This window comes from Cololabis saira, chromosome 19 (assembly GCF_033807715.1).
Source record: "Cololabis saira isolate AMF1-May2022 chromosome 19, fColSai1.1, whole genome shotgun sequence".
Lineage (NCBI taxonomy): Eukaryota > Metazoa > Chordata > Actinopteri > Beloniformes > Belonidae > Cololabis > Cololabis saira.
This window is the reverse complement of record NC_084605.1, coordinates 7,763,101-7,789,965: the sequence shown is the minus strand read 5'-3', so window position 1 is coordinate 7,789,965 and position 26,865 is coordinate 7,763,101. Positions and strand designations below refer to the sequence as shown.

Below are 26,865 nucleotides of genomic sequence, written 5' to 3'. Positions count from 1 at the left end.
TGCATCATGTCCAAAACACCTACACTCTCCTTTGACAAAGTTCTATGAGTGATATGTGATGTGCTTTAAATATGTATGTTAAACTGTAATCACAGTCCTTAAAGTGTATCATATGTTCAACAGTCCCTTTGAATGTGCATTCTGTGTTGAACAGTCCATTTGTTTTGTCTTGAATATGATGTATGTGCATCTACTCACTTCAGTGGTCCCAGATGTGTGATCACACGGCTTTTACCGGTCATGCACATAGGGTTGCTGGTAGTAGTATGGCTGAACCGTGTGTGTCCATGGCACCTCAAAGTTGGTTTGATATGGTAGTGTTCTCAGATTATAGCAAGATGGTGAGCCAAGTTGGTCATACGTGAAGACCTTAGGTCGCCTGTGCTGTCGTCTAGGCCGCTGAGACTCTTTCTCACTGGTTCTGCTGTGCTCGCTTGGGACAAGTGAGGGGACAGCCTCCTCCACAGGTGGGTCCTCGACATAACTGTCCTCTTGCTCCGGTTCAGCAGGTTCATCAGTTCTCACAGGATTCGGTGTCTGGCATCGCTGAAGTTGCTGCTGAGATGACACTGGAAAATATTCATCGTCATCGTCCTCTTCCTCTGATTGCTCCACTTCCTCCCTTGTCTCCGCAGTTCTTTTCTTTGCTTGTGGCTGCACTGGTGTTTCGAGTGGCAGATGGTCACATGGTAGAAGAAGATTGCGGTGCAATGTCCTTGATCTCCCTTTTCCCTTCTCAGGCCTGAGTTCATAAACAGGGATGTCTTTACTGACTTGACGGACAACTGTGTGGATTACATCCTCCCAGTAGTTTCTCAGCTTGCCTGGACCACCACGAGGTGTCAGGTTCCTGATTAAAACACGATCACCAGGCTGTAATACTGAGCTTTTCACCTTACTGCCATAATGTCTTTTGCTTCTCGTGGTCGCTTTCTGAACATTTTCTCTCGCGATCTCGTACGCCTCTTCCATGCCCTGTTTCCACTTTTCCATGTAGTTATGATGGTTACTGTCACCTTGTCCTGAGGTCAGGCTGAACAACATGTCGACTGGCAACCGTGGGGAGCGCCCATATAACAAGTCAAAGGGAGAGAAACCAGTCACCTCGCTGGGAGTACAATTGTACGCATAGATCAACTTGTTCAGTGAGTCTTTCCAGTTAGTCTTTTGTCTCTCTGTGAGTGTCTTTAACATCTGGAGAAGTGTTCGGTTAAACCGCTCTACCTGTCCGTTCCCTTGGGGGTGGTAGGGAGTAGTTCTTGATCCGGCAACTCCACAGTAGTTTTTCAGTTGTGCAAACAGCTGATTTTCAAATTCACCACCCTGATCATGGTGTATTCTTGTTGGAAAACCGAACCTTAGAGCATAGTCATTAAATATTTTATCGGCAGCTGTTTTGCCTGACTTGGAAGTCGTAGCGTACGCCTGGGCAAAGCGTGTAAAATGGTCGATTATGACAAGAATATATTCATAACCACCCTTGCATTTGTCAAGGTGGAGAAAATCAACAGAGACCAACTCAAATGGTTGAGTGGTTACAATGCTAGTCAGTGGTGCTCTTGTCTCACGGCACGGCTTCTTATGTTTAAGACAGACACATTTTCTCAAAACATAATCCTCTATCTCTCGCTGCATATACGGCCAGTAGAACCGGTCTCGTATCAGTGACGTTGTCCTGTCTACACCCTGATGGCCCATTTCATTGTGAAGTTCCCTCAACACGGTACTTTTGTGTTTTTCTGGTAGGACCAGCTGATTTCGGTTTGCTGTTTTTCTGTACAAAACTCCATTTTCACTCATCTCTAATTTGTCCCATTCTCTCAGAAGACAAGTGACCTGTGAGCTGAGTTGTTTCAGTTCTGGACCTGATGTCTTTTTATCTGCCAGTTTACACTGAATCACATGTCCAATAGTCGGATCACTCCTCTGGTCCTGTTTGATCTGCCCTAATGTCAGTGGAATGATAACTGCGTCTGTAGTTATGGCTGCACACTTGACCGAGACACCCATTGACCATGACACACTGGATTCATCCTGATTTTCCACTGCCTGTGTAGCTGCTCCAATCACATCATGTGACATTTCCTCTGAACACTCTCTCATGAACGTCTCCATATCTATCGGCATCCTGGACAGACTATCTGCGTCAATATTTTCCTTACCAGGGCGATATTTGATCGTAAAATGGAAATCTGCCAATTCTGCCACCCATCGACACCCAGTTGCATTCAATTTAGCAGTAGACAGCACATAGGTAAGCGGATTATTGTCACTATACACTGTGAAGAATGGTGCATAATAGAGGTAATCACGAAACTTTTCTGTGATCGCCCATTTGAGGGCTAAAAACTCTAACTTGCCTGAATGCAAATTGTAATTCTTCTCAGCTGCAGTCAGAGTACGAGAGCCATACGCAATCACACGGAGCTTTCCGTTTTGCTTTTGGTACAGTATTGCACCTAGTCCCTGGTTCGACGCATCAGTATGGAGTATAAACGGCTGTGAGAATTCTGGGAAGCCTAGAACAGGAGGCTGAGTTAAACAGTCTATCAACTGCTCTAATACTGACTGATGTATGTCAGTCCACTCAATAGGTGTACTGGAGGGGACACCTCTGCTGTTTTGTTTTGTTTGCCATTTTCTCCTTTTGTTTTGCAAGGTTTCAGTTTCTACAGGTACTTTAAGCTGGTCATACAGAGGACTGGCGATCCGCGAGAAATCTTTGATATACTGTCTGTAATAACTTAACAGTCCCAACACTGCTCTTAACTCACCAACAGTACTTGGCCGTTTGTCTTTCAAAGCTGTCACTGCAGCAGTATCAGCGGGATCTATCCTGTTCCCCTCTGCCGACACAATCCTGCCGAGGTAACGCACTTCCCCTTTAAACAGGTCACACTTCCTTGGTTTTAGTTTTATTCCATGTTCCCTCAGTCGTCGCAGCACCTTCCTGACGTCGTTGACGTGATCCTCAAATGTCCTGCTAAACACTAGAACATCATCAAGGTAAGGCACACATATTTCATCCCTTAATCCCTCTAAACACTCTTCCATGCAGCGCTGGAATGCTGCAGGCGCGTTCATGAGTCCAAATGGGATTCTGACCCACTCATATAGGCCCCCGGGGGTCACAAAGGCTGTTAGATGTTTACTGTCCTTACCCATGAACCCCTGGTGATATGCCTTACCCTGGTCCAGCAGTGAAAAGATGATGTTTCCACCTAGATTGTCCATAATGTCCTGTACTCTGGGGATTGGATGGCGATCCGGGTGAGTTTTCCTATTGAGCTCCCTGTAATCAATACATAAGCGTAGAGTACCATCTTTTTTTCTCACACAGACTACTGGAGAGGAGTAGGATGAAGTCGATTTCTCCACCCACACCTGTACTACCAGATCCTGTACGTAGTCTTTCATCTCCTGATACAGGGGCTTTGGGACAGACAGATATGCCCGTGACACTGGCTCATTATCTTTCAGTGAAATGTTCATTTGCAGGTTTTCCACACAGCCTATGTCGTCATCTGACCTCGAGAATGACTGTGATTCTTCTCTTAACATCTGACTAACAACTTGCTTTTGGTTTTCATTCAGGTGAGTCAGATCAACAGGAGGATCCCATTGCTCATCAGTGGGTGTGTCCTCACTGAAGCTCTTTGCATGTACTTCGTGGACTGATGCGGTAGGTAGGTGGTCTGACTTGAATATGCTAGCCGGATATACTGATCTTACCGACTGCACCGTTCCAATAACAGTCTTTCCTGACAATGTGATGTCATGGCCGGTAGAATTTTGCACACTGACAACAATTTTTGGAGTCGTTCCTGCCTTCACTGACACAAAAGTGTCGCAAAACTCGAGTCCTTCAGGCCACTGTGGGTTCTCATGAGGCTCAAAAATCAGAGTCTTATCCTCCTTGAAGGGTGGAGCCTGTACTCGACATTCAATTTGGATGGAGCTGCATTTAGGCACATCAACCCTCAAATTTGCTGTTCTCACATTGTGCTCACAGGGCTGCCTCACACTCACTGCATTAATGAAGGCTTTTGCTCTATTCTTCTTCAGGTGAGGGAAAGCAACTTTTACTGTTTTCATTAGCTTTTCTTTTTCCCTGTCTGTTGTCTGATCCTGTACACTATTCACCACTAAGTGCTCGATGACATTAAAGCCGATGATGGGACATGGTTGTTGGTTGCCTTTTAGCACTAGCATGGGAATTATCAATTCTTCATCATTAGCAGTCAGTTTAAAACTCACTTCAAGCCAACCAATATAAGACATTTCTGTTCCATTGGCTGCTTCAATTTTCAAAGGGTCAAGTGGATCAAAGAGATCTGCTACATCCCTTAGCTTTACATCAGGAAAGTGGTTCTCTTTCCAGACCTGATCTACAGCACAAATTTGCGAACCTGTGTCCCAAAGTGCCTGGATTCTCTGTTTGTGTAGAAAACACCTGATGACGCATTTCTTTCCAACTAGCTCTCTTACAGTAGGTATTTTCACTGGGTCACTCATTTTCCTGTACTTGGATTTCTCATATGACTGTGTTTCCTGTTTTTTAATGCCTGAACACGTGTATGACTTACAATGTATTTTATGTGCAGGCCAGTGAGTCTCTTGGCATTCTTTTGAGCAGTACAGTGTTGTCTTACAAACAGAACAACATTTTAGTTCCTTACTTTCTTTCTCTTCTTTACAACTAGCACAATAGCGGGACCTATCTATGTTGCCGGTTGCTCCACGTCCCATGGGAGCAACCCCTCTTAGTTTAAAGGGCTCTCTCTAGCTGGATTTGTCAGTCTCTGTGCTTTACAGCCCGCTCGAAAATGCTCACTACTTCCACACCTGAAACAGTGCTGACAGTATTCCTCCCCTGCCTGAGTACAAGCAAAACACCTAGGGCGGGGGCGTGGTGCTGGATAGTATCGCTGTGGTGCAAATCTTTGTTGAAACTGTGCTGTTTCCCTCACCGGTCCAGGTCCAAACGCCGGTCGGTACTCCTGTACCATTGCTGGTGGTTGCTGATGATAAAACTGCATACAATTCTGTTCAGCTTTAAAGGGTGGCGGCTGTGGGGGTGCAAACACTGAGGGAGGGGCAGACATTTTTTCTGGCTCTCGGCTCAGTCGAGGATGCTGTAGGGTTGCAGGTGTTGACTTTTGAATGGTTTCTCTAATTTGGGAAACCTCAGCCCTCAGGTCTTTCAGCAGCACCATGTCAGAACGTATTTCTTTAATTTCTGAGAGGAGATCAGGAGGTAGACTGGCTGTGCTTTGCTGGATGGTGCTTTTCTTTTCCACTGGGGGATCACTGGACTGGACAGTATTTACATTAGTTATTCGGGATGGGGCTGAATGTTTCTTTTTGTCTTGTCTTTCCTTTTCATTGGTGCAGGCGATGTTCACTTTCTCCAGCAGCAGCTCATCTGATGTATTTGTTTGCAGGAGGTAAGGCTGTAAATCACTTTTAATATTGTCGTTCTGCAGACCAGTTAGGACAGTATGCATGAAAAGACTCTGGACTAGTGCTGGGTCATATTTTAGACTGGATTCAACTTCCTGAGAAGCGAACAGGATCTTCTGCCTCAGGTCCATTGCCCTTACCAGGAAATTTTGGGGCGTCTCTTTACTACTCTGGACCTCTGAGGTGAGTTGCTTGTACAACTCTGTGGCGCTTCTTTCCTGATAATGAGACCTGAGAATTCTCCTAAGTGCAGGCAATGTGAGGTTTTCTTTTCCTTCCAGGTAGCTCCTTAACTGCAGGCCTGGTGTGATGGCGCGGATTACTGCATCAGTTATCTCGGACTCTGGGTAGTCTTTAACGAGTCCATTTTCAATTTGCCTAGCCAAGCTAGAAAAAGTGAGTCTATCTTTTTGTCCGGGCTCCCCTATTAGTCCTGATATCTTAAAATCTTTGCGCCACATGGAGCCATTTGGCGGTGTGGGAGTCTTGTTCTTTACTTGGGTGCTAAAACTCAAAGGGGGGTTCATGCTATTTTTCATTAGGTTATGCATTTTATTCTCTTTTTCCTGCAATGACAGTCTTAGTGCCTCAACCTCCTTCTGGAGGCTTTCTTGTTCCTCAGCTCGATCTGGGTTTTCACATATGCTCAGGTCTTTGGCCGTTTGTATTTTGTCTAAAATGTCCTGGACATTAAGGAGGTCTGACATACCTTCATCCTCTAGGTCATCCAATTCCTCTCGTTCAAGGTACTTTATGACGTGTGAGACTAACTGGCTACGCGTTTTATCAGTTACATGCTCTTTTCTTGGTCCTGAGATTTGAAGTGCATCACATACTTCAAGCAGCTGCCCTAAAGTCAGTGTATACAGTGTCCCTTTAATTTCCAGCTGCAGCTTCTCAAATTCGGATTCCATTTTTATCAGGGGAGTTGGCATAAGCAGTAAAATGAGGATTTATCTTTTTTTTTTATTGGCTTTCTCTGCTCCCTAGTGGTCACTTTGCTCACTTCAGGATACAAGACACCAGCGTTTATAAGACGATCCAATCCACTGCCTCTGCTGAGCTCCTTTCTGATGCCTGGGTTGTTTGGGGGGATGATCGACGAGAGGATTTCTCTTACAGGTCAGGGATGGTCCTCAGGCCAAACATCCCAGCGGTGCCTCCAAATGTTGTGCCCTTAAAAAGGGGAAAAATAGTGAGGGAAGATGTACAGACGACAGACACAGCTCTTGCCTTCACTAGATTGTATTTAGTGAGGAAGAGGAGCGCTATTCCCCCTACTGGAGCCCTGAGGTATTACTACTGACGCACAATTGACACACAATTACCACAAACACCCACACTTTAAATGTATTTTCTAAATAATTAAAACCCGAGCAACTTAGCAGAAATAACAAAAAACATATTTTGTAATACTCTGAAAAGGAAAAAATTGAATGATTTATTTTATTACCAAATTCTCTCATCTGCTACACATAGAATGATACACAATGAAGTGCTGTCCTTCTCTGTCGTTGTGACATTTTCAAGACTACCATATATATATATATATATATATATATATATATATATATATATATATATATATATATATATATAAAAACAGTAAAGTGTTACTTTAGTATTACTGCTGCTTTCTACAGTTTTATGACAAATGAACTAATGTATGTTCATTTATGTCTCCTCTTAGGAGAGCTGATTGAGAGGATTGCTCTGGACCGAGCCATCGATGACAACACTCCCAGGCCTGGCCTACGGACGCCAGCCAGCAGGCACAAGCCCCAAGCCACACTGGACAACTTGTCATTCTTGCAATATGTTAATTTCAATATTTTTTGATGTACAGTATGTTTACAACTGATACCTGTAGTCACACAGTTTATTCAAAGACAATAAGAAATACTGTATATTATATAAATATATATATAGTATTGATACCCATTTATTTATAAGAAACATGGATATATACTATTATTATTGAAATAATTGCACTACCTCCATTGTTTACTTGTATCCATTCTTGCGATATGTTGTTGTTTTCAATATGTTATTGTATAGATACCTATTTAATTTTGGTATTGAAAGCATTTATATGTAACATGTATATTTATTATTGCAATATAAGAAATTGCACTACCTCCATTTTTTAAATTGTAACCATTTTTTCAAGCATTCAAATTGCACTAGGTTCTGTGTTCTCAGGTTGCAATACTTTCAAATAAACACTTCTTGTTTTTGCACATCAAACTGTTATTTCTCCTTGTTTATAAGACATATGCATTTAAGTATGTTTATTGTGAAGATTGTGGGTATGGATGCGACAGACACTTATGGCTGTATTTCAGACACATTTATTTCAGTGTGGGTTTTAGCATCACTCATTTTTGCAACACAGGCTAGAACACCCATGACAACTTCGAGGTGTGGAAGTCCAGTGTAGTACTTCACTTTGTTGATGTCATCCTTCAGGAAATGTTCACCCATTTTCCTCTGATCGAGCTCCCGTTTCAGGGCCCTGTTCTCTTCCAGCAGCTGCTTGATTTCATCCTGCCGACGATGACAGAAGTCACATTCTGTCAGCGGTCTCTGGTCAGCTCCATCGTCTACTGGTGCTGGTGTCTCCACTGTGGATCAGATAAGATATAGTTTATTCTGAAGGAAATCGTTAGAGCTAAATGCACTAAATACAGCTGCAACAAAAACAAGATATGGTCTTGTATCTGCTGGCTCTGTAAGGCTTACCTGCTGGAAGAAGGTCATCCATAACTGTGTCATCCATCGCAGGTGTACTGTCAGTCCTCCGCCGTTTTCTCCTTTCCCTTCTCTCATAGCGTGCAGTCGATGTGACATTTATCTTAGTGTGGCCCAGGTTGAGAGATGGGCCTCAGTCTGGGTGGGAGCTGTGCATTTCATTTGCTGGTTTTCCTGTTAACACAATCAAAATTATCATCCCAAAACATAAGTCTTGAAAAAATATAGAACCTTAATGTTATGTTATGATAGGAACACTTATTTGAATGGATGTGCATAACATAGATGTGGCACTCATAATCATGACAGGGCACCTGTAATGACTTTATGATTTCTTACATGTCATGATTATGAGTGTTATGTCTATGTAATGCATAGTGTTAGCCTTGTGACTGCCTTTACATGTGTTTGTGTAAGCGCTTCTATGTGTGTGTGTGCTGTCGCGGTTGAAGGAGAGACAATGTATAAAAAGATAATCATACAGCATCTTTAACTTACCAGAATGAAAATGCAGGGAGCAGACTCTCATCGACATCGGGATAATGTGGAAGGTTATATTTGGTCGTCTTACAGCCAAGCGAGCCGACGACTGTTTGTTAACTCAGATGTTTGGAGGTTCTGCCTCCGAGCAGGAACCGGTGAAAAGTTAAACCATTAGCGATCTTTTCCCCACGTCTGTTATGTGTGGAGCTGCTGCTGCAGCTACAACAGCAACAGGCTACCAGGGTTTAAAGAATAATGTAAAGTAACGATTCCACGTAAAACACAATGAAGAGGGAGCACGTCTGTACGCGGTGCGCAGTGGTCTGAATCGCTGCTAATGGTTCCTCCAGCATGGCGGCTGCGCCAGGTGATGACGTATATTGTGACTCTCTCTATTGTCAAATAACAAGTTATTTTTCTGGTGATGACTCTTGTTTTAAGTGTAATGAGATTTTACTGTTTATTATTATTTTCGATTTCGGTTTTGGCCACAAATTTTCATTTTGGTGCATCACTACTAAATACTACTGCATTGTTCCAAAATTATTTATTCTGTCTCAAATTATTCTAGGGGGGGACAGCTTTACTAATGGGGGGGACTTGTCCCCCCTGTCCCCCCCGGGATTTTCGCCCCTGTACTCAATAAATATCAGAGGGGTGTCTTCAGTATTCACATTCATTACTCAGGTAGAAGTATAGATACTAGAGTTTAAAAATACTCCTGTAGAAGTTGAAGTATCAACTCAAGTTTTTTACTCAAGTAAAAGTATAAAAGTACTGGTTTCAAAACTACTTAAAGTACTTAAACTTTTTTCTAGTCAAAGGATAGAGTTTAAAATCTTACTGCTGGTCTACAAAGCACTGAATGGTCTTGGACCAAAATACATGGTTGATCTGTTAGTTCCTATGAAGCTCCCAGACCCCTGAGGTTCATCTGGATCTGGTTTGTTTGTGTCCCAAGAACCAGAACCAAGCAAGGTGAGGCAGCGTTCAGTTATTCTGCTCCTCACCGGTGGAACAAACTTCCTGTAGACCTGAGGTCTGCTCCAACTGTCAGCTCCTTTAAATCAGGGTTAAAAACATTACTGTTTACTGAAGCGTACTTTTAAATTAAACTTACCTGCTGTACTCTACTGCCCTTATTTTTAACAGCTTGTGCTTTTTATTATTTTACTTCTTTTCTTATTCTTACCCATTTGTTATTATGTCCTGTCGCTATTAATGTCAATGTAAAGCACTTTGAATTACCTTGTGTTGAATTGTGCTATATAAATAAATTTGCCTTGCCTTGCCTTGCCTAAAGTATAAAAGTAAAAGTAATGTAAGGGGGAAAAAAGCCATTGAAAATGAATGCATCTTAGTATAATGCAAATATGTTAAAGAACCATAAATGTGTACTATTGAGCATTAACATGTGTTTCAGAGAGCAGGAGATATGATGACTAGTTGCCTATAAGTATTGTAATGGTGCAAAAAGTCAAACTTCAGAGGCATGTTATCATTTATCCTAACCTTTATTGGAATGTACATCCAAGTTTAGTTGCAGGAATCTGAGGGAACGGATGTAAGAACAAAACTGGACAAGAACATCTGAAACAACCACAACCAAATTCACTCTATCCGGATGGAGCAATTTAACTGGATAGTTTTTATTAAAGGCCGAAATGAAATAGAGTAACGAGGCTGTTTTTAAAATGTAAGGAGTAAAAAGTACAGATAATTGCGTGAAAATGTAAGGAGTAAAAGTAAAAAGTCGTCTGAAAAATAAAAAAATAAGTATAGATATCCAAAATTTCTACTTAAGTACTTCGTTACTTGACAACTCTGATAAATATGACATTTTAAACTTTGAAAATCTGATAAAGCTACAGAAGAGTATTAGTACGGAAGAGTATTAGGGCCATGCAAGAGAAAAAAAACTTGAGAGTGGAAGATTTTTTTGTTATTGTGCACTTCGAGAAAAAAGACGAAATGTCGAGAAAAAAGTCGAAATGTCAAGATTAATGTTGAAATACAATTTCGAGAAAAAAGTCAAAATTTCGTGAATAAAGTCGAAATGTCGCCTTTTTTCTCAACATTTCGACTTTTTTCTAGACATTTCGACTTTTTTCTCGACATTTCGACTTTTTTCTCTTCAACATTAATCTCGACTTTTCGACTTTTTTCTCGACATTTCGACTTTTTTCTCAACATTTCGACTTTTTTCTCGAAATTGTATTTTAACATTAATCGCGACATTCCAACATTATTCTCGACATTTCAACTTTTTTCTCGAAATTCTACTTCAACATTACAGTTTTTGCCCGTTGCTTGAACACATTTTGCAAAATTTTGCTCATTGTGCCAAAACTCTACACACAAGTAAGCATGACACAACACTGGGAAATATACCATTCACATCTGTGTCAAATTGAAACTCTACTATCACTGCCTAGACTCTGCTATCAAAACCTAAAAATACTTGGTCAAAATGTAACTCTGATGACAAAATGACACACACTTGTATCATATGCATACACTTTCAGATCAGGGAGAACACACTAGTCTACTTTATATAAAACACTGCAGTCTTTGATTTTGTTTTTTTATTTTTGTTTATTCAGCAGGCACATTTTCAAGCAACCAAAAAAACCAAACCAAATAGGCCTACTCAATGTTGTACATAGTAACGTGAACTAAAAAAAAAAAAAAAAATAAGAAAAACACTATACTGTAAACACATAATTGTGCATACTGCACGTGGGCTCATGTTGTGTGCCGTTATGTGAACAGGCGTTGGCGTCCTCCCCCAGAAAGTTTTCTAGTCATTCTAGAGAAATACAACCACAAATTGTCATCAGTTTGATTCTTTTTCTTACAGTACTTCACTGTATATACTGTATCATCCACTGTACTGAACCCTGCAATACCCTGTACATGTGATGTGGTAATGTGATATACTGTAGAGTGCTGTAAATACCATCTGAGTAGAAGGTAGAGAGGGGAAGACATACCTGTTTTCCAGTCTGAATGTTCTTACATAGATGCCACTGTGAAGCGGCTGAGGTGCGGGTGGACTCTCTGCCCAGCTTCCCTCATTGTCAGGCCATGATTTATAACATGATCCACCAAAGTTGCCCTTATATCGTCAGATATGGAGGTCCGTGCATTGCCTCTTCGACCTTGTCCTTGCCCTCCTTGTCGTCCTCTCTCTCTGCCTCTTGTTCTCCCTCCATCCATGCTTGCAAAGTTCTTGAAATGGCTAAACTGAGGCCTTTTTGTAGCTGGCTGATTGGTGTTACGTTTAGCAAGCTAGTGCCTTCAGGTGTGTATTTGAATGGTTGCAATTAACCGATGTGTTTTGTATTTTGGAAACATGTGTTTTCCAAATGGCACCCTGAGATTTCATTTGTGAACGAAGTGTCTTATGTATGAAATAGAGTCTAGTATGCAGGACCAAGTGTGTTGCATAAAGGACTAAGTGTGTTGCAGAATTGCAACTATAGTTCAAAGCAGCGCTTTGGTTTAAGGTATGGGTACATGTGTTTGAGGTATGGTAACAAAAGTTTCAAGTTGTGTTACTTTAGTTTAAGCATGGGTCTATAGTGTTCAAGCAACGGGCAAAAACTGTAATCTCGACTTTTCAACTTTTTTCTCGACATTTTGACTTTTTTCTCGACATTTCGACTTTTTTCTCGAAATTGTACTTCAACATTAATCTCAACATTTCGACTTTTTTCTCGACATTCCGACTTTTTTCTCAACATTTCGACTTTTTTCTCGAAATTGTACTTCAACATTAATCTCGACCTTTCGACTTTTTTCTCAACATTTTGAATCTTCCTCCTCTAAAATATTATTTTTATTTTTCTCCTGCCTGGCCCTAATACTTTTCCATACAAAGCACTAAAATGTCTGCTTACTTTTTTTAAATTATCCATAATGCTGCACTCCCCCCTTGAGAAAATGTGTTACTCTCTGCTCTGAGAAGTCAACACGAACAACCAGATCTGTTACAAGAGGGGAGTGTAGTGGACCCCAACGTAAAACTGCATTTGGGAAGTCATCATTCGCATGTATTGCAATGACTCAATGGAATACTCTGCCAATCGACATTATTTCATGTACAAGTCCCCACACCTTCTCACATCTTGCCAAGCATTGGCTACTGTCAAGACAACTGTGTGTACATTTATGAAGTGTGTGTGTGTGTGTGTGTGTGTGTGTGTGTGTGTGTGTGTGTGTGTGTGTGTGTGTGTGTGTGTGTGTGTGTGTGTGTGTGTGTGTGTGTGTGTGTGTGTGTGTGTGTGTGTGTTGGGGGGGCAGCCTAGCTTTAATCTTAGGTGCCAACATCTGACAGATCCCATGCTCTGTTGAATCTGCTTCCATGTTTTATGTATCTATTTTATCTGTGGTCTTTTTGCTTTGTTCTGCTCTTTTACTTATTTTTTCTTTTTCTATACTAATTTATATGTAGTATTCAATCAACCTGCCCAGGGACTACATGTGGAAAATAGCAAGCTGCTACAACCTGGCACAATGCAAATTCTCTTGCAAAAGATGAATGTCTTATTGTGCACTGTCCCTGTTTTGAAATAAATAAATCAATTACAATTACATAGAGAACCAAACAAAACGTTTTCTTGTAGTTTCCCCCCCCCAAAAAAACAAACAAAATTAGACCAACAAGATATCTATAACGTCATTTTTACTATTCATAACTCTAATCCAAGATATCTGTAATTACATTCTGACTAGGCAGAATGGAAGTTAAAGATATGTACAATTTGAAATATCTCTAATTAAAATTCATATCTATAACTTGATTATAGATATCTACAATTAAATTATGACTATCTGTAATTCCAGTTTGAGATATCTACAAGGTCATTTTGACTAGTCATAATTCCAATTAAAGATATCTACAACTTCGTTCTGACTAGTCAAAACTTAATTTAAGATATCTAAAAAGGACGATGTAGTTTAATTGGAAATTGAAAGTGTGTTCAATAATAATCGTAACCAAATCGACTGACAGTATGTGTGTCATTCTTTGTGTGAAGTCAATGACATTTACAATCAATTAAAATCAATAGATTTATTAGTTATTCAGGGTCAAGTAATACCTTTTTGATAACTATCTATTCCTCTTGAACCATTTTTTTTCCAGGTGAAACATCATAGGCTGATTAAGACCTGGTTACATCACCAAACCTTCATTTTCATTCATGTGGTTATTCAGCAACTCATCCCCCATGGGCATGAGTTAACTACTGATATCAACAAATACGGTGACTGTGGTGATTGTTTTATCTTATAGGTGGTAAAAAAAAATCTATTAAGCTTTAAGTCATGTGAAGAGCAATTTGGAAGCCCCCTTTTTTGTCGCTCAGGAGCCTGACCGGAACAGCCCACAGTCGGTCAATCAAAGTCACCTCTGGCTACCAGCTCCTTCAGCAGATTCCTACCCAAATATCTTCAAAGCTGCTGGCTGTTTACAGCCGAATATACCGTTTAACATGTCAACTCGTCTGCCTGATAAAAGAAAATCAGTGGGTTGGTAGTACAAATGGGTGGTTGCTTTGCTAAGCTTTGAACCAGGCTGTAAATATGTTTATTTCTGCTTTAAATTTGGACATTTTAACCTGGAGGTCAGTGACTCACTTTTGGAATCAGCCTCTGGAGGTCAGTCGAGAAACTGCAACGAAACTTAGTCCTGCATGAGCCTTCATCCAGAATTTAGATGGTTTCTGCTTTGCTCCTTTAAAAAGTTGGTCAGACTTTCAACTTTTTATGCTTCAAAATCCAGCTAAACAGTCAGACCTAGCTGCTGAAATCATATGTCGAGGCGGGACAGTTCGAAAGCACACTGCTTATTTGCGACGTGCCTCGCAGGCGGTGGGTTGCCTCCCTCCTACTTCTCCCCTCTGTGGGGTTGCCGGTGGCCTGGGTTCTGGGTTCTTCCGTGTCGGCCTCTGGTCTCGCGGGTGGCGGGGTTGCTCCCCCCCCTCCCCCACTATAGATACACTTCAGGTGGAGCTTTGTTTGGTTTATTACACACACACACACACACACACACACACACACACACACACACACACACACACACACACACACACACACACACACACACACACACACACACACACACACACACACATATAGCCACTCAGTCACATACATATACACAAACATACACAGCCACACAAACATATACCGTATTTTCGCGACCATATGGCGCACTGTGTGGAAAGGCGCACCCTCAGTTTTGTGTGTCATTTTTGGTTTTAAAACACACATATGGCGCACCGACCCAAAAGGCGCCGTCTACGGAGACGGAGCTGCACACACGCACGCTGCAGAACACACACGCGCTAAAAATACAGCGGAAGCAAAACTTAGTTTGATATTTTATTTCACTTTTCACATCAATCAAACCCTTCAAAGGTTCATATTCTGTTTCTGCATTAAAGAATTTAAAAAAACCACCGGGTTGCTGCACATAAACCTGTCTCAGCCACTGATCATCTCCTCATCCATCCAGCCCTTTTCATTTCACTCTGGCTGGAAAAGTCTCTTTAGGGAACGCTTTTCTTTTAAAAATCCCGACCGCGGCGGTCCCGGGTCCCGCTCCCCGTCTGCCCCCTCGCGCTGGACCGGGTCCCGGGTCCCGGTCCCGGTCCGGACCCCCCCCCCCCCCGCGCTGGACCCGCTCACACACACGCGCTGTCGGGGAGCCGGTACCGGGTCGTATGCGACAGGAGCTCCGTTAATTCAGCTGCGCCAGTCCGAATTTCCAGACCTCTCTCAGCTTCTTGATCATCATCCTTTCATCCAGCCCCCTCTTTTCATTCACCCTTATAATGACTCCGGCTGGAAACGTCTTATGCAAAGTTTTTATTTTAAAAATCCCCATACAGTTTCTGTCCATCAGCTGCGCCAGGCAAGCGCCACATAAACCAGTAAGTGTGTGTCGCGCTGCGAAAAACACCCGCGCATGTCGGGATCCGGTACCGGGTTTATAACCGACAGATTTGGCTGCAAATTTCGGAGGGTGAAGCTGATCTGACCTGAGACAGACCCCAGAAATCTCTGCTCGTAAAACGGCCGGGAACCAGGTCATCGGACCCGCTTTGGGAACCAGGAAGTCGGCTGCAGCAGCGCGCATCACCGCGCTGCTCCAGCCGCGGCTTTAACCGGGGAAAGTGACCGCTTCCGACCGGCCGGGACCGGAGGAGCCCACATGGACTTGTAGTAGGGACTCCCGGGGTAAGAGCACCGGCACTTCAGCCGGATCTGCCCCGGGATGCGGCGATCGGACCCCGCAAACCCACGGCAGGTGCATCCTCGGTTCTGACATGCAAAACACACGCGCTGCAGAACACGCACACACAAGTGTGCTTATTTAAATAGAGCGGAGCAAAACTTAGTTTGGTTGTATTTTACACATCAAGCAAATCCTTAAAAGTTTTCATCATCTGTTTCCGCATTAAACAGCTCAGTGGATGGTCTCATTCACGTCGCAACTCACGGGGGCTTCACCCGCCCCCTTCTCTTTTTACAGTTCTCATGGTGGCCGGCCTCACATTACCGTAATTCAGGTAATAGACACGGCGCACCGTTTCTTAAGGCGCCCGGCACATTTAAAAAAAAAAAAAAAAAAAAAAGTTGCGCCTTATGGTCGCGAAATTACGGTACATACACACACACACACAGCCACAAAGACATGTACACACACACGTACGTACACACATATACACACACACACACACACATACACACACACACACACACACACACGCATGGTCATATACATACACGCATACACACACATAGACATACATACTGGCTTGTTCACCTGCATGCTTGCTCTCTAGTTTTTGGGGTTAGGTAGTGGTAGCGGTAGCTTAGCTCAGACTGCGATCAGATCTCAAGATTTGGATCGATTGCTGTTCATGTTTTGGTAGGCTCCGTGTCGGTTTCGTGTTTTGTTTGTGGTTTTTTATTGCAGAGTTCCAGTGCTTGACGTGTGTCTCCGTGTGTTCCTGCTTCCTGGATTGGCAGTGGATGTCGTCAGCGTGTATATTTATGTATGTGTACGCATATGTATGCATATATATATGTATATATTAAATATAGTAATAATGCACATATACCTTTGGTTTCTACCGTCATGGTATCAATCATTAATATGTGTGCAGACAAGGTAAAAAAAAATAAATAAAATAAAAAGAATGGGTGGTACACCCTTTGGGCGTTAATGCAACACAACAGCCCAAGATTACCTCTTACTACATAAGCATAGAGTGATCACACAATCCCCTACCAAGTGGGGGTCCCATCACGTCATGATAGCACCAGTACTGGAGAAAGACATGGCCCTGCTTTTGTCTGCTGATAGAAAACACAGACACATGACTCCCTCATGGCAGGACACTGATGTTTGTCAGATGCTGGGTGAAAAGAACAGGGTTTTCCCCCCAACTCCACCCTGTTTGGAGCTGGCAGGTTTTACAGAAGGACTGGGTTGCTTTTCCACCGGCCGGAGAGCAGTTGAGAGTCTGGACCCTACGTCATTTATTGCATCTGTAACCAGCATGAAAAATCAGGTTACTAACCCTGTATTTGTCATTTAGACAGTTCTACTAAACGCCCAGTAGGTGGCAGTATTTCCCTGTTAGTGGTTGTACCCCTTCGTGAACCTAGGTCAGGTTATCGCGTGAAGTTTACACCTGAGAGTAGACGCCATTTCTCTCATACACGAGGCAGACAGCAGCAAAGCCGGTCATACCAGGCGAATCGGAAGACCAAACAGAGCAAACACGAAGCAAAGAGTAGCAGAGAGCCGTGGATAACGACAGAGACGTCCGCAGGCAGCCCGGTAGTCACGGGCGAATCCAGGTCCGACCGATAAGCTGTGAACCGAGGGGGAAACTCCCTTTGAGGGTAAAATACATGGAGCTCCGGTGAGTTAGCACACAGTTCGGTAGCTGTTCAGATGGTAAAAATGCATTTATTGTGCCATTAGCTTGGGTTAAGTTGGTCTATATTGCTTAAAATATGCCAGGTGAAGTCTCCCAATGTTTTTCTGTTACTTCTGTGCATTTTCTACCGTAGTTTATTGTTTGTAAAAAGATCGCTAGCTTAAAATGCTAATTGCTAAGCTAAAGCAAAGTTTCCATGTGGTTGCAACTGAGAAAATGCAGTTATTCATTATTTATACCATTCAATCTGCTTTATTTATGTTATTAGCCACTTCAAATGGTAGTAGCACCATTCAGGGTGTGGTATATTTCATTTATTGATGAAGAAATTGCACTTTAATGTATGAAAACTGTAATTAACTTCATGTTGAAGAGTTAAATATTAAAAAAGTGAATTAAAATAGTTAAAAAGTAATGATAAAAGATAAATAGAGGTTTAAGATGATACATTAAGCATGTGTCTGTTAAAAAAATACTATTGTTGATATGAATAATTGATTGCATTCATGGTTAAAACTAATCGTTTTAATTCATGGTGTTTTAATGTATTTCCTTAATTTTTTGGTGATATACTTTTCATGTGTGAGCTGAGAAAATGATGAGTACTCATAGGAAACAGAGACAGAATTGGATTACGTTTCTTACACCTATACACTTTCTGTGTAGGTTGTTTTTTTTTTCTTTGCTAGTTTGAAACTGCTGTACGAGAAATAGAGAAAGAGACGATTGAGATGGCGAGCCCAGCCCAACGAGTCTGAGAGAACGTGAGAGAGTTGGAGCTGCAGTGTGGCCAGCTGCAGAACCTACCTTCCTCATCGAATCCGGATCATCTGAATCTCACATATCGAGAGCAGATAAGGCAAGGCAAGGCAAAGCAAGGCAAATTTATTTGTATAGCACAATTCAACACAAGGTAATTCAAAGTGCTTTACATTGACATTAAAAGCGGCAAGACATAATTAGACAGTAAATAATTCGACATAATTAGACAGTAAATAATTCGACATAATTAGACAGTAAATAACAAATATGATTGAATAAGATGATAAGAAAAGAAGTAAAATAATAAAAAGCACAATCTGTTAAAAATAAGGGCAGTAGAATACAGCAGGTAAGTTTAATTTAAGAGTACGCTTGAGTAAACAGTAATGTTTTTAACCCTGATTTAAAGGAGCTGACAGTTGGAGCAGACCTCAGGTCTACAGGAAGTTTGTTCCACCGGTGAGGAGCAGAATAACTGAACGCTGCCTCACCTTGCTTGGTTCTGGTTCTTGGGACACACAACAAACCAGATCCAGAAGACCTAAGGGGTCTGGGAGCTTCATAGGGAACTAACAGATCAACCATGTATTTTGGTCCAAGACCATTCAGTGCTTTGTAGACTAGCAGTAAGATTTTAAACTCTATCCTTTGACTAACTGGAAGCCAGTGTAGTGATTTCATGACCGGTGTAATATGGTCCAGTTTCCTGGTGTTTGTAAGGACTCTGGCGGCAGCGTTCTGGATCAGCTGCAGCTGCCTGATAGACTTCTTGTTAAGGCCTGTAAAGATGCCATTGCAATAATCCAACCTACTGAAAATGAATGCATGAATAAGTTTTTCCATGTCTTGTTTAGACAGAATCCCCTTAATTCTAGCAATGTTTTTCAGGTGGTAATAGGCAGATTTAGTGATAAACTTTAGATGGCTGTTGAAGTTCAGGTCTGAGTCAATAATTACACCAAGATTTCTGGCTTGATTTGTAGCTGTCAATGACATTGAGCCAAGGTGAGCGCTGATCTTTTCCCTTTCATTTTTAGGGCCAAAAATGATCACCTCTGTCTTTTCTGCATTTAGCTGGAGAAAATTCTGGCACATCCACTCATTGATTTGGTGAATACAGTTACTCAATGAGAGTAGGGAACTGTAGTCATGTGGTGACACTGAAATATAGAGCTGTGTGTCATCGGCATAAGTATGGTAGGAAATGTTGTGATGTTCCATAATCTGAGCTAGGGGTAGCATATAGATGTTGAATAGAAGCGGTCCAAGAATAGACCCTTGAGGAACCCCACATGTGATCTTGGTTCTCTCAGACTCATGGTTTCCTATTGACACAAAGAAGGCCCTATCTTGTAAGTAAGATTTAAACCATTGAAGCACAGTGCCGGTAAGTCCCACCCACTTTTCCAGTCTGCTGAGAAGAATGTTATGATCAACTGTGTCGAATGCAGCACTCAGATCCAGTAATACCAGAACAGAGGATTTGCCTGCATCATTATTCAGATGAATATCATTTAGGACTTTGATGAGTACAGTCTCAGTGCTGTGGTGTGGCCGAAATCCAGACTGAAATACATTAAAGAGGTTGTTTTGCATCATAAAAGCATGGATTTGCTGGAAAACGACCTTTTCAATGATTTTCCCCAAAAATGGCAGATTTGATATTGGCCTATAGTTACTAAGTGTTGTAGCATCCAGATTTGATTTTTTTAGAAGAGGTTTTATTACTGCAGTTTTCAAGGCCTGGGGAAACTGGCCTGTTTGAAGAGAAGTATTTATTATCTGCAATACATCCGGAGCTATGCAGTTAAAAACTGTTTTAAAAAAGTTTGAAGGCAGAATATCAAGACAGCATGTTGTGGGCTTTAATTTTGAAACTGTTTCTGTTAGGGTTTTGTAATTTAAAACGCTGAACTGTCCCAGCTTTACTAAAGGATAGGAAGGACAGAGTGTTATCATTCCTGAGGGGGAGCTGCACATTGCTTGTCTTATCTGTAATATTTTGTTCGTGAAAAAGTCAGCAAAGTCGTTACAGGTCTTTTTTGACAGCAGTTCAAGTGGGATTGAGGCTGCGGGGTTTGTCAGTCTTTCTACCACAGAAAACAGTGTGCGAGCATTATTACTGTTTCTATTGATAATCTCTGAAAAATACGATTGCCTTGCATTCTTCAGTTTCTGGTTATAGTTGCGAAGACTCTCTTTATAAGTGTTGTAATATACCTGAAGTTTGTTTTTGCGCCACTTGCGTTCTGCTTGTCTACATATCCTTCTCTGTTCTTTAACTAGTGTTGCGTTTTTCCAGGGTGACTTTTTCCTCCCGGACAGAACTTTGGTCTTAATTGGGGCGATAGAATCAATAACAGTCATAACATTGGAACTGAAACTATTAACAAGGTCATCAACTAGAACTGAGGGAAGGGTTGGTGATGGTGTAAAACCCTGGATGAATAGTGCACAGGTGTTATCATTTATATAACGCTTTCTGATTACCTCTGCTTCACCTTTCATAGGATTGGCAACAGTGGTCATTTTAAACAAAACACAGTAGTGATCAGACAGAGCAACATCGTTCACCACAACCTCTGAGATATTAAGACCCTTGGAAATAATTAAATCTAAAACATGTCCTCGGTTATGCGTTGAATCTGTGACATGTTGGGAAAGCCCAAAATTATCCAGAATATTTAAAAGTTCCTTAGCACATCCATCTTTGGGATTATCAACATGAATGTTAAAATCACCCACTAAAACAACACAATCAAAATCCATGCACATAATTGATAGTAGTTTGGCAAACTCATCAACAAACCTTGCATCATATTTGGGGGGTCTGTAGATGGTCACTAAGATTGCTCGACAGGGGGATTTTAACTGAATGGCAACATATTCAAAGGAATCAAATTTACCATAAGACATTTTCTTGCATTGAAAGCTGTCCTTGAACAGAGTGGCAACTCCGCCTCCTCTCCTATGTATTCTTTCTTCACTAAAGAAACTAAAATTCTGGGGTGTTGACTCAATAAGAACTGCTGCACTATTATCCTGACTTAACCAAGTTTCAGTTAAAAACATAAAATCAAGGTTGCGCTCGTTAATAAAATCATTGATTAAGAAAGATTTGCCAACCAGAGACCTGATATTTAAAAGGGCTAAATGTACATGTAAATCCTTAACAGGAGACACTGGTGAGATTCGAGGATGACATGCTATACTCAACAGATTAGCAGATTTAACTGAACTTTTTTCATTTCTCACCAGTTTGATACATTTTCTGTTACCTATTATCACAGGGATAGAGAAAGCTGATTTAACTCCATGGGGCCCAGACTTTTCCTGGGACAGAACAATGTTAATATTGACATCACAACCTGGACCCGGCCCATATCAGACATCACTGATATGGTAGTTCAGAGGAGGTGAGGGGGGGCGGTGACTTTTGGTTAGCCGCCGATAAGATACACACATACTCCTCACCTACCCGGGTAGTAGTTATAACAGAAAAGACTGAAGACAAAGAGTCTCGGTTGACACAAATCAGAGCATGTGAGCGGAGCGGAGCGTGAGCGAGCGGCGGAGCGGAGCGGCGAATTTTGAAAGGAGCGCAGAGCGGGATTTTTTTTTCTAGGATGATTGGCTGGAGCGGGGCGTCATCCCGCTCCAGTTTCGCTCCGTTACCCCTCATATCACGGCCCCGATGCGTGTCCAAACATATCCCACCTCTCCACAAACTACCTGTTACCTTTCTTCTTTTCCAGTCCTATCTCTGAACCGTAGTTGGGAGAGCTGGTATTTTAATTCGGTCTCTGGCTCGTAACCGGCGTTAGGAGTCCGGGGAAAGTGAAGGGAAAAAAGGACGGAGGAAAAATGCTGTCCGTGCAACCTCGCACATTTATTACAAACATGTAATAAGAGCAAACAAAACGCGTGAGGGCCGACGACTGAAACTAACGGAGGACACACTGAAAAGTAACTGAACACGTGTACCGGTCTTCCACACGCGCACACCTGCATCTCCCTCTCTCTCCTCCGCTGCACCCACACGTCTCACACACACACACACACACCCGAACACACAGTGAATGAAACATTGTTTCGGGAAAGGTTAATAAACAAAAGTGTATTAAACCAGATAATTCCCTTAGGTGAAATTATTTTCTTATTTTTTCTTGTCAGTAAATATCTATTTTTTGGACTTTAAAACTATGTCGGCTCTGCGTAATTGTTCCTCTCGGCTCCGTGACTGGCTGCAAGGAACGTAACTTTGCTGAGTCTCTCTCTCTCTCTCTCTCTCTCTCTCATCCACCTCTGGTTAGATCTAAGGCTTCAGGTAAACATGTGCATTTTATATGCATGCAAACATTTTTGGAGCGGAGCGTGGAGCGGAGCGTGGAGCGCTGCGCGGAGCGGAGCGGGTTGCAGTGTTACTGGAGCGCGGAGCGGTCATGGCTGGAGCGGCATTTTGCGACTTTGAGGGCGGAGCGGAGCGGTGACAACCTTTGTGAGCGAGGAGCGGACATTCTCGCCGCTCCACTCCGCTCACATGCTCTGACACAAATACACAGAACATACACATTGGATCCTCCGATACCCCTTTTACACCAAGCTGGTTCCAGAGCTGGTGCTAGTGCTGGTGCTAGAGCCGGTTCGCGGTTGGTTCTAAGTAAGAACCGGTTGCTTTTACACAGAGCTGGTGCTGGCCAGGAGCTGGCCAGAGAGCCACGTCATCACGTTATCACGTTACTGCAGACGTCTGTCTACGTCACCATTTCCGGGTACAAGTAGCGCCAAATTCAGTCACCACAACAAAGATGGAGGACGACGCTGTGCTGCAAGTGTTGCTGCTGGCTTCTCTAGCCTTTTTTGAACAGAAAAGGTTTGTGATCCAGCAAGTTCAGCAAGTTCTTGCTCGTCGAAGATGCCACGAACAGCGATCACGCTCGAGACAGGTAAGAGTCTAACATGTGTTACTTTTATAAACGCCGAACGTGAGAAGCCTTTGTTGTTCTGAACGTGAGTGAAGAGCTCGTCCTCACAGCGCGTGTGTCTAAATTCAACAAACAGTCAAATGTTCTGGGCTAGAGAACGAAAACATTATAGGTCACATCTGTTTAGTTTATTTGGGACTTCGGAACCAGTAATTGTAGATATTAGGATACTTTGCTCTCTGTAATGGGGTCTCCTTTCATGTAGTCGCTCGGCTGTGCCGCGTTTTCATTGTCTGCATTCAGTACACGTGGTTATTTGTTAAAAGCTGATAAGAGACCTGCTAAAGTATATATGGCAGGTAAATAGTAATTTCTCTGCCATGAATTACTTTCTTCAGGGAGTAAAATCAAATGTTACCTGTGGAAACCTTTTTCTAATCCCATACTCTGATCCCAGAAAGCAGTTTTTTTACATTATAATTGCTATCTTTTATATATATATATATATATATATATATATATATATATATAAATATATATAAATAATGTGTGTGTATACCGTATAGATACATACACAGTATATTTATACTATGTACTGTATAAACATACTGTGTATTTTATTTTGTATTTGTTTCTCAGTTGTATTGCATTTAAAAGCCAATACTAATAAGCCGTTATATTTTGTATCTTAACAGGTATCCTTGTGGCTGGGGGCAAGGCGGAGGTCACGTGTTGTCTGGGCACATCCACGATCCCAACACTGGTGGGACACAATTGTTCCAGATTTCAGCTCTCAGCAGTTCGTGCAGAATTTCCGTGTGTCCCGGGAGTCGTTTGAGTACATCTGCGCTCAAGTAAAGCATGCCATGGGGAGAACGGACACAAATTTCCGTTTGTGTGTCCCAATCCAAAAGCGTGTTGCCATAGCCATCTGGAAGCTGGCCACTGGCAGTGAATACAGGACCATCAGCCATCTTTTTGGAGTAAGCCTGAGTACAGTTTTTAATTGTGTCCAGGACTTCTGCAACACAGTTGTCAAGGTGCTACTTCCTGCCCATATTAAATCTCCTGATGCTGACAAGTTGGTTGAACTAGCCACATTCTTCCATAACCGTTGGAGAGTACCACAGTGTGTCGGTGCCATAGATGGATCCCACCTGCCAATTATTGCACCCGAGGAGCATGCTCGGGACTATTACAACCGCAAAGGATGGCATTCAGTTATTCTGCAAGCAGTGGTGGACGGTAAAGGTCTCTTCTGGGATGTGTGTGTTGGCTTTGCAGGGAGTGTGCATGATGCAAGGGTACTGCGGCAGTCAGATTTGTGGGAAGTCTTAGGTGATGGGGAATTACTGAGCCAAAAGAAAGTGACCATCTCTGGCTGTGATGTGGGACATTATGTGATTGGTGACCCTGCCTACCCCATGCAAAACTGGCTCATGAAGCCCTTTTCGGACACTGGCAGACTGACCCCTGAGCAACGCACCTACAACTACAGGCTGAGCAGTGCACGATCGGTTGTGGAGATGTGTTTTGGAAGACTGAAAGGACGGTGGAGATGCCTCCTGAAAAGGAACGACGCCAAGCTGGAGCTGGCCAAGAAAATGGCACTGACTTGCTGCGTGCTTCACAACATTTGTGAGGAACATGGAGACAATTTCAGCGAGGACCACCCAGACAGGAACATGAACATTCAGCCTCCTCTTCAGGCAGTACCCGAAAATGGCACTCCTGAAGGAGCTGACATTAGAGCAGCATTAATGCGCTACTTTAACGGAGGGAATGAGTGATGTACAATACGTCATATATAGTCATGTTCATCAAATTTAAATAAAACAAAAGTAATGTTGACTGGCATGTTGTCTTCTTTTATATCATATGATGAAGTGAGATTGTGAGGCATTTTTCTCTATAAACCAATATTGATGTGTACGAAGTGTGTGTGTGTGTGTGTGTGTGTGTGTGTGTGTGTGTGTGTGTGTGTGTGTGTGTGTGTGTGTGTGTGTGTATATTAGTATACACACACAATACAAATACATGTGTATGTATATATACATATAAGCAGTTCAATCTTACTAAGAATTTGTCCCATTTCTCATCAGAATATTATAATAAAATAAATTAATATATTATTGGGGAGACAGGAGTCTCTGTGGGTCCAAATGGAGGCAAAGTTTTCCGAACCCCTGCCACTGATCTCTCTTATTTATAAATATAAGTTTGATAAAATAAAAAAGACAAATGTTTCTCTGTTCCCTGTTAGCATGGAGAGATTGTAGGAAAAACAGTATTACCACTTGTACTTCAATGCATTCCACTATAAGTTTATATTTATATATTTCAAAGACCTGGGCCTTTTTAAATCTAAAATTAAAACTTATTTATTCAGGGTGGCTTTTAATACCCAGTAGTGTGGCAACACTTTTTTATACTCGATGTTTTTTATATGTTCATATGTTTTATTCTTGTATGTTATGTAAAGCACTTTGGTTCACCTTCAGGTTGATGTAAGGTGCTATATAAATTAAATTTACGTTTATCAAAATCCAGATCTGAATATTAAGCATATCAACATAGTCGAATGGGCAAACTCTGGCTTAATACAGTTCAAGGATTTATTTAATTCGAACATGCAATTAAAATCAGAATACAACATCCCTAACAAACACTTTTTTAAATATTTACAAATATGTAGCATTGTTCACTTATCAAAACAAATAATCCGACTTGGATTATCTGAAATAGGAAATATTTATAACCTCATACACAATTAAGAAAAGATCAGTGAGTTTTATATTTTATTTATAAGATATCTCAAGATGTAAAAGAACCGATGGAACATTTGTACATATGTTCCGGGGACCAAATTTCTTTTTTTTACCATAAGAAAGAAATCACCTGTGTTCTTTTCTGGTCTGAATGAAATACGCAAAAGTTACCTGTGGTATTACTAGTAATGAATGTGAGTGGTGTGTGTGTGTGTGTATGTATGTATATATATATATATATATATATATATATATATATATTCATTCATAATATACACACAATACAAAATACATGTGTATATATACATAAGCAGTTCAATCTTACTAAGAATCTGTTTCTCATCAGAAATCACATAAGAAGTCATTTTAAGTAAGACAGTTTACATTTCTTTCAAGTGAATTTTTTTTAATTCAAGATCTTTTTATTAAAATTTTCACAAAGTAAAAAAAGGTGAAATGCTGCATGTCAATTGCAAACATTTTGATTAGGCATGGGCATGTTAATCATAGCATACACCAGTGTACAGAATATAAAAAACAATTAAACAGTATGAAAAAATATAAAATAGTAACAAAAACAAACTACAGACCAAACTAATCCCTCCCCTGTCACTGCCAGATTACTAATCACAATATGAGGTCACTCTATCATCAAAAGCCTGCACTAGGAATATAAAAGAAATATGAAGTATAGTTCACAGGGTCTGGAATGCTTCTAGAAAAGGTCCCCACACTTTCTGGAGCTTATTT

At 41.6% G+C, this 26,865-nt stretch overlaps 1 protein-coding gene across 1 annotated transcript; it reads left to right on the top strand.

Annotated features, from left to right (window-relative positions):
* The first annotated feature begins 23,337 nt into the window (after window positions 1-23,337).
* Window positions 23,338-25,137, top strand: LOC133419784 (uncharacterized). Its single transcript, XM_061709200.1, has 3 exons — window positions 23,338-23,368; window positions 24,131-24,201; window positions 24,262-25,137. The coding sequence occupies exons 1-3, from the start codon at window positions 23,338-23,340 to the stop codon at window positions 25,135-25,137; spliced, it is 978 nt and encodes a 325-aa protein (XP_061565184.1).
* Window positions 25,138-26,865: the final 1,728 nt, after the last annotated feature.

What these genes read in the sequence shown, in the direction of transcription:
- LOC133419784 (XM_061709200.1), top strand. Translation starts at nt 23,338, where the DNA reads ATGCCACGAACAGCGATCACGCTCGAGACAG. An exon ending in AGCGATCACGCTCGAGACAG is followed by an intron (nt 23,369 to 24,130) that starts GTAAGAGTCTAA and finishes CAATTGTTCCAG; the next exon opens with ATTTCAGCTCTCAGCAGTTC. An exon ending in TTGAGTACATCTGCGCTCAA is followed by an intron (nt 24,202 to 24,261) that starts GTAAAGCATGCC and finishes CCAATCCAAAAG; the next exon opens with CGTGTTGCCATAGCCATCTG.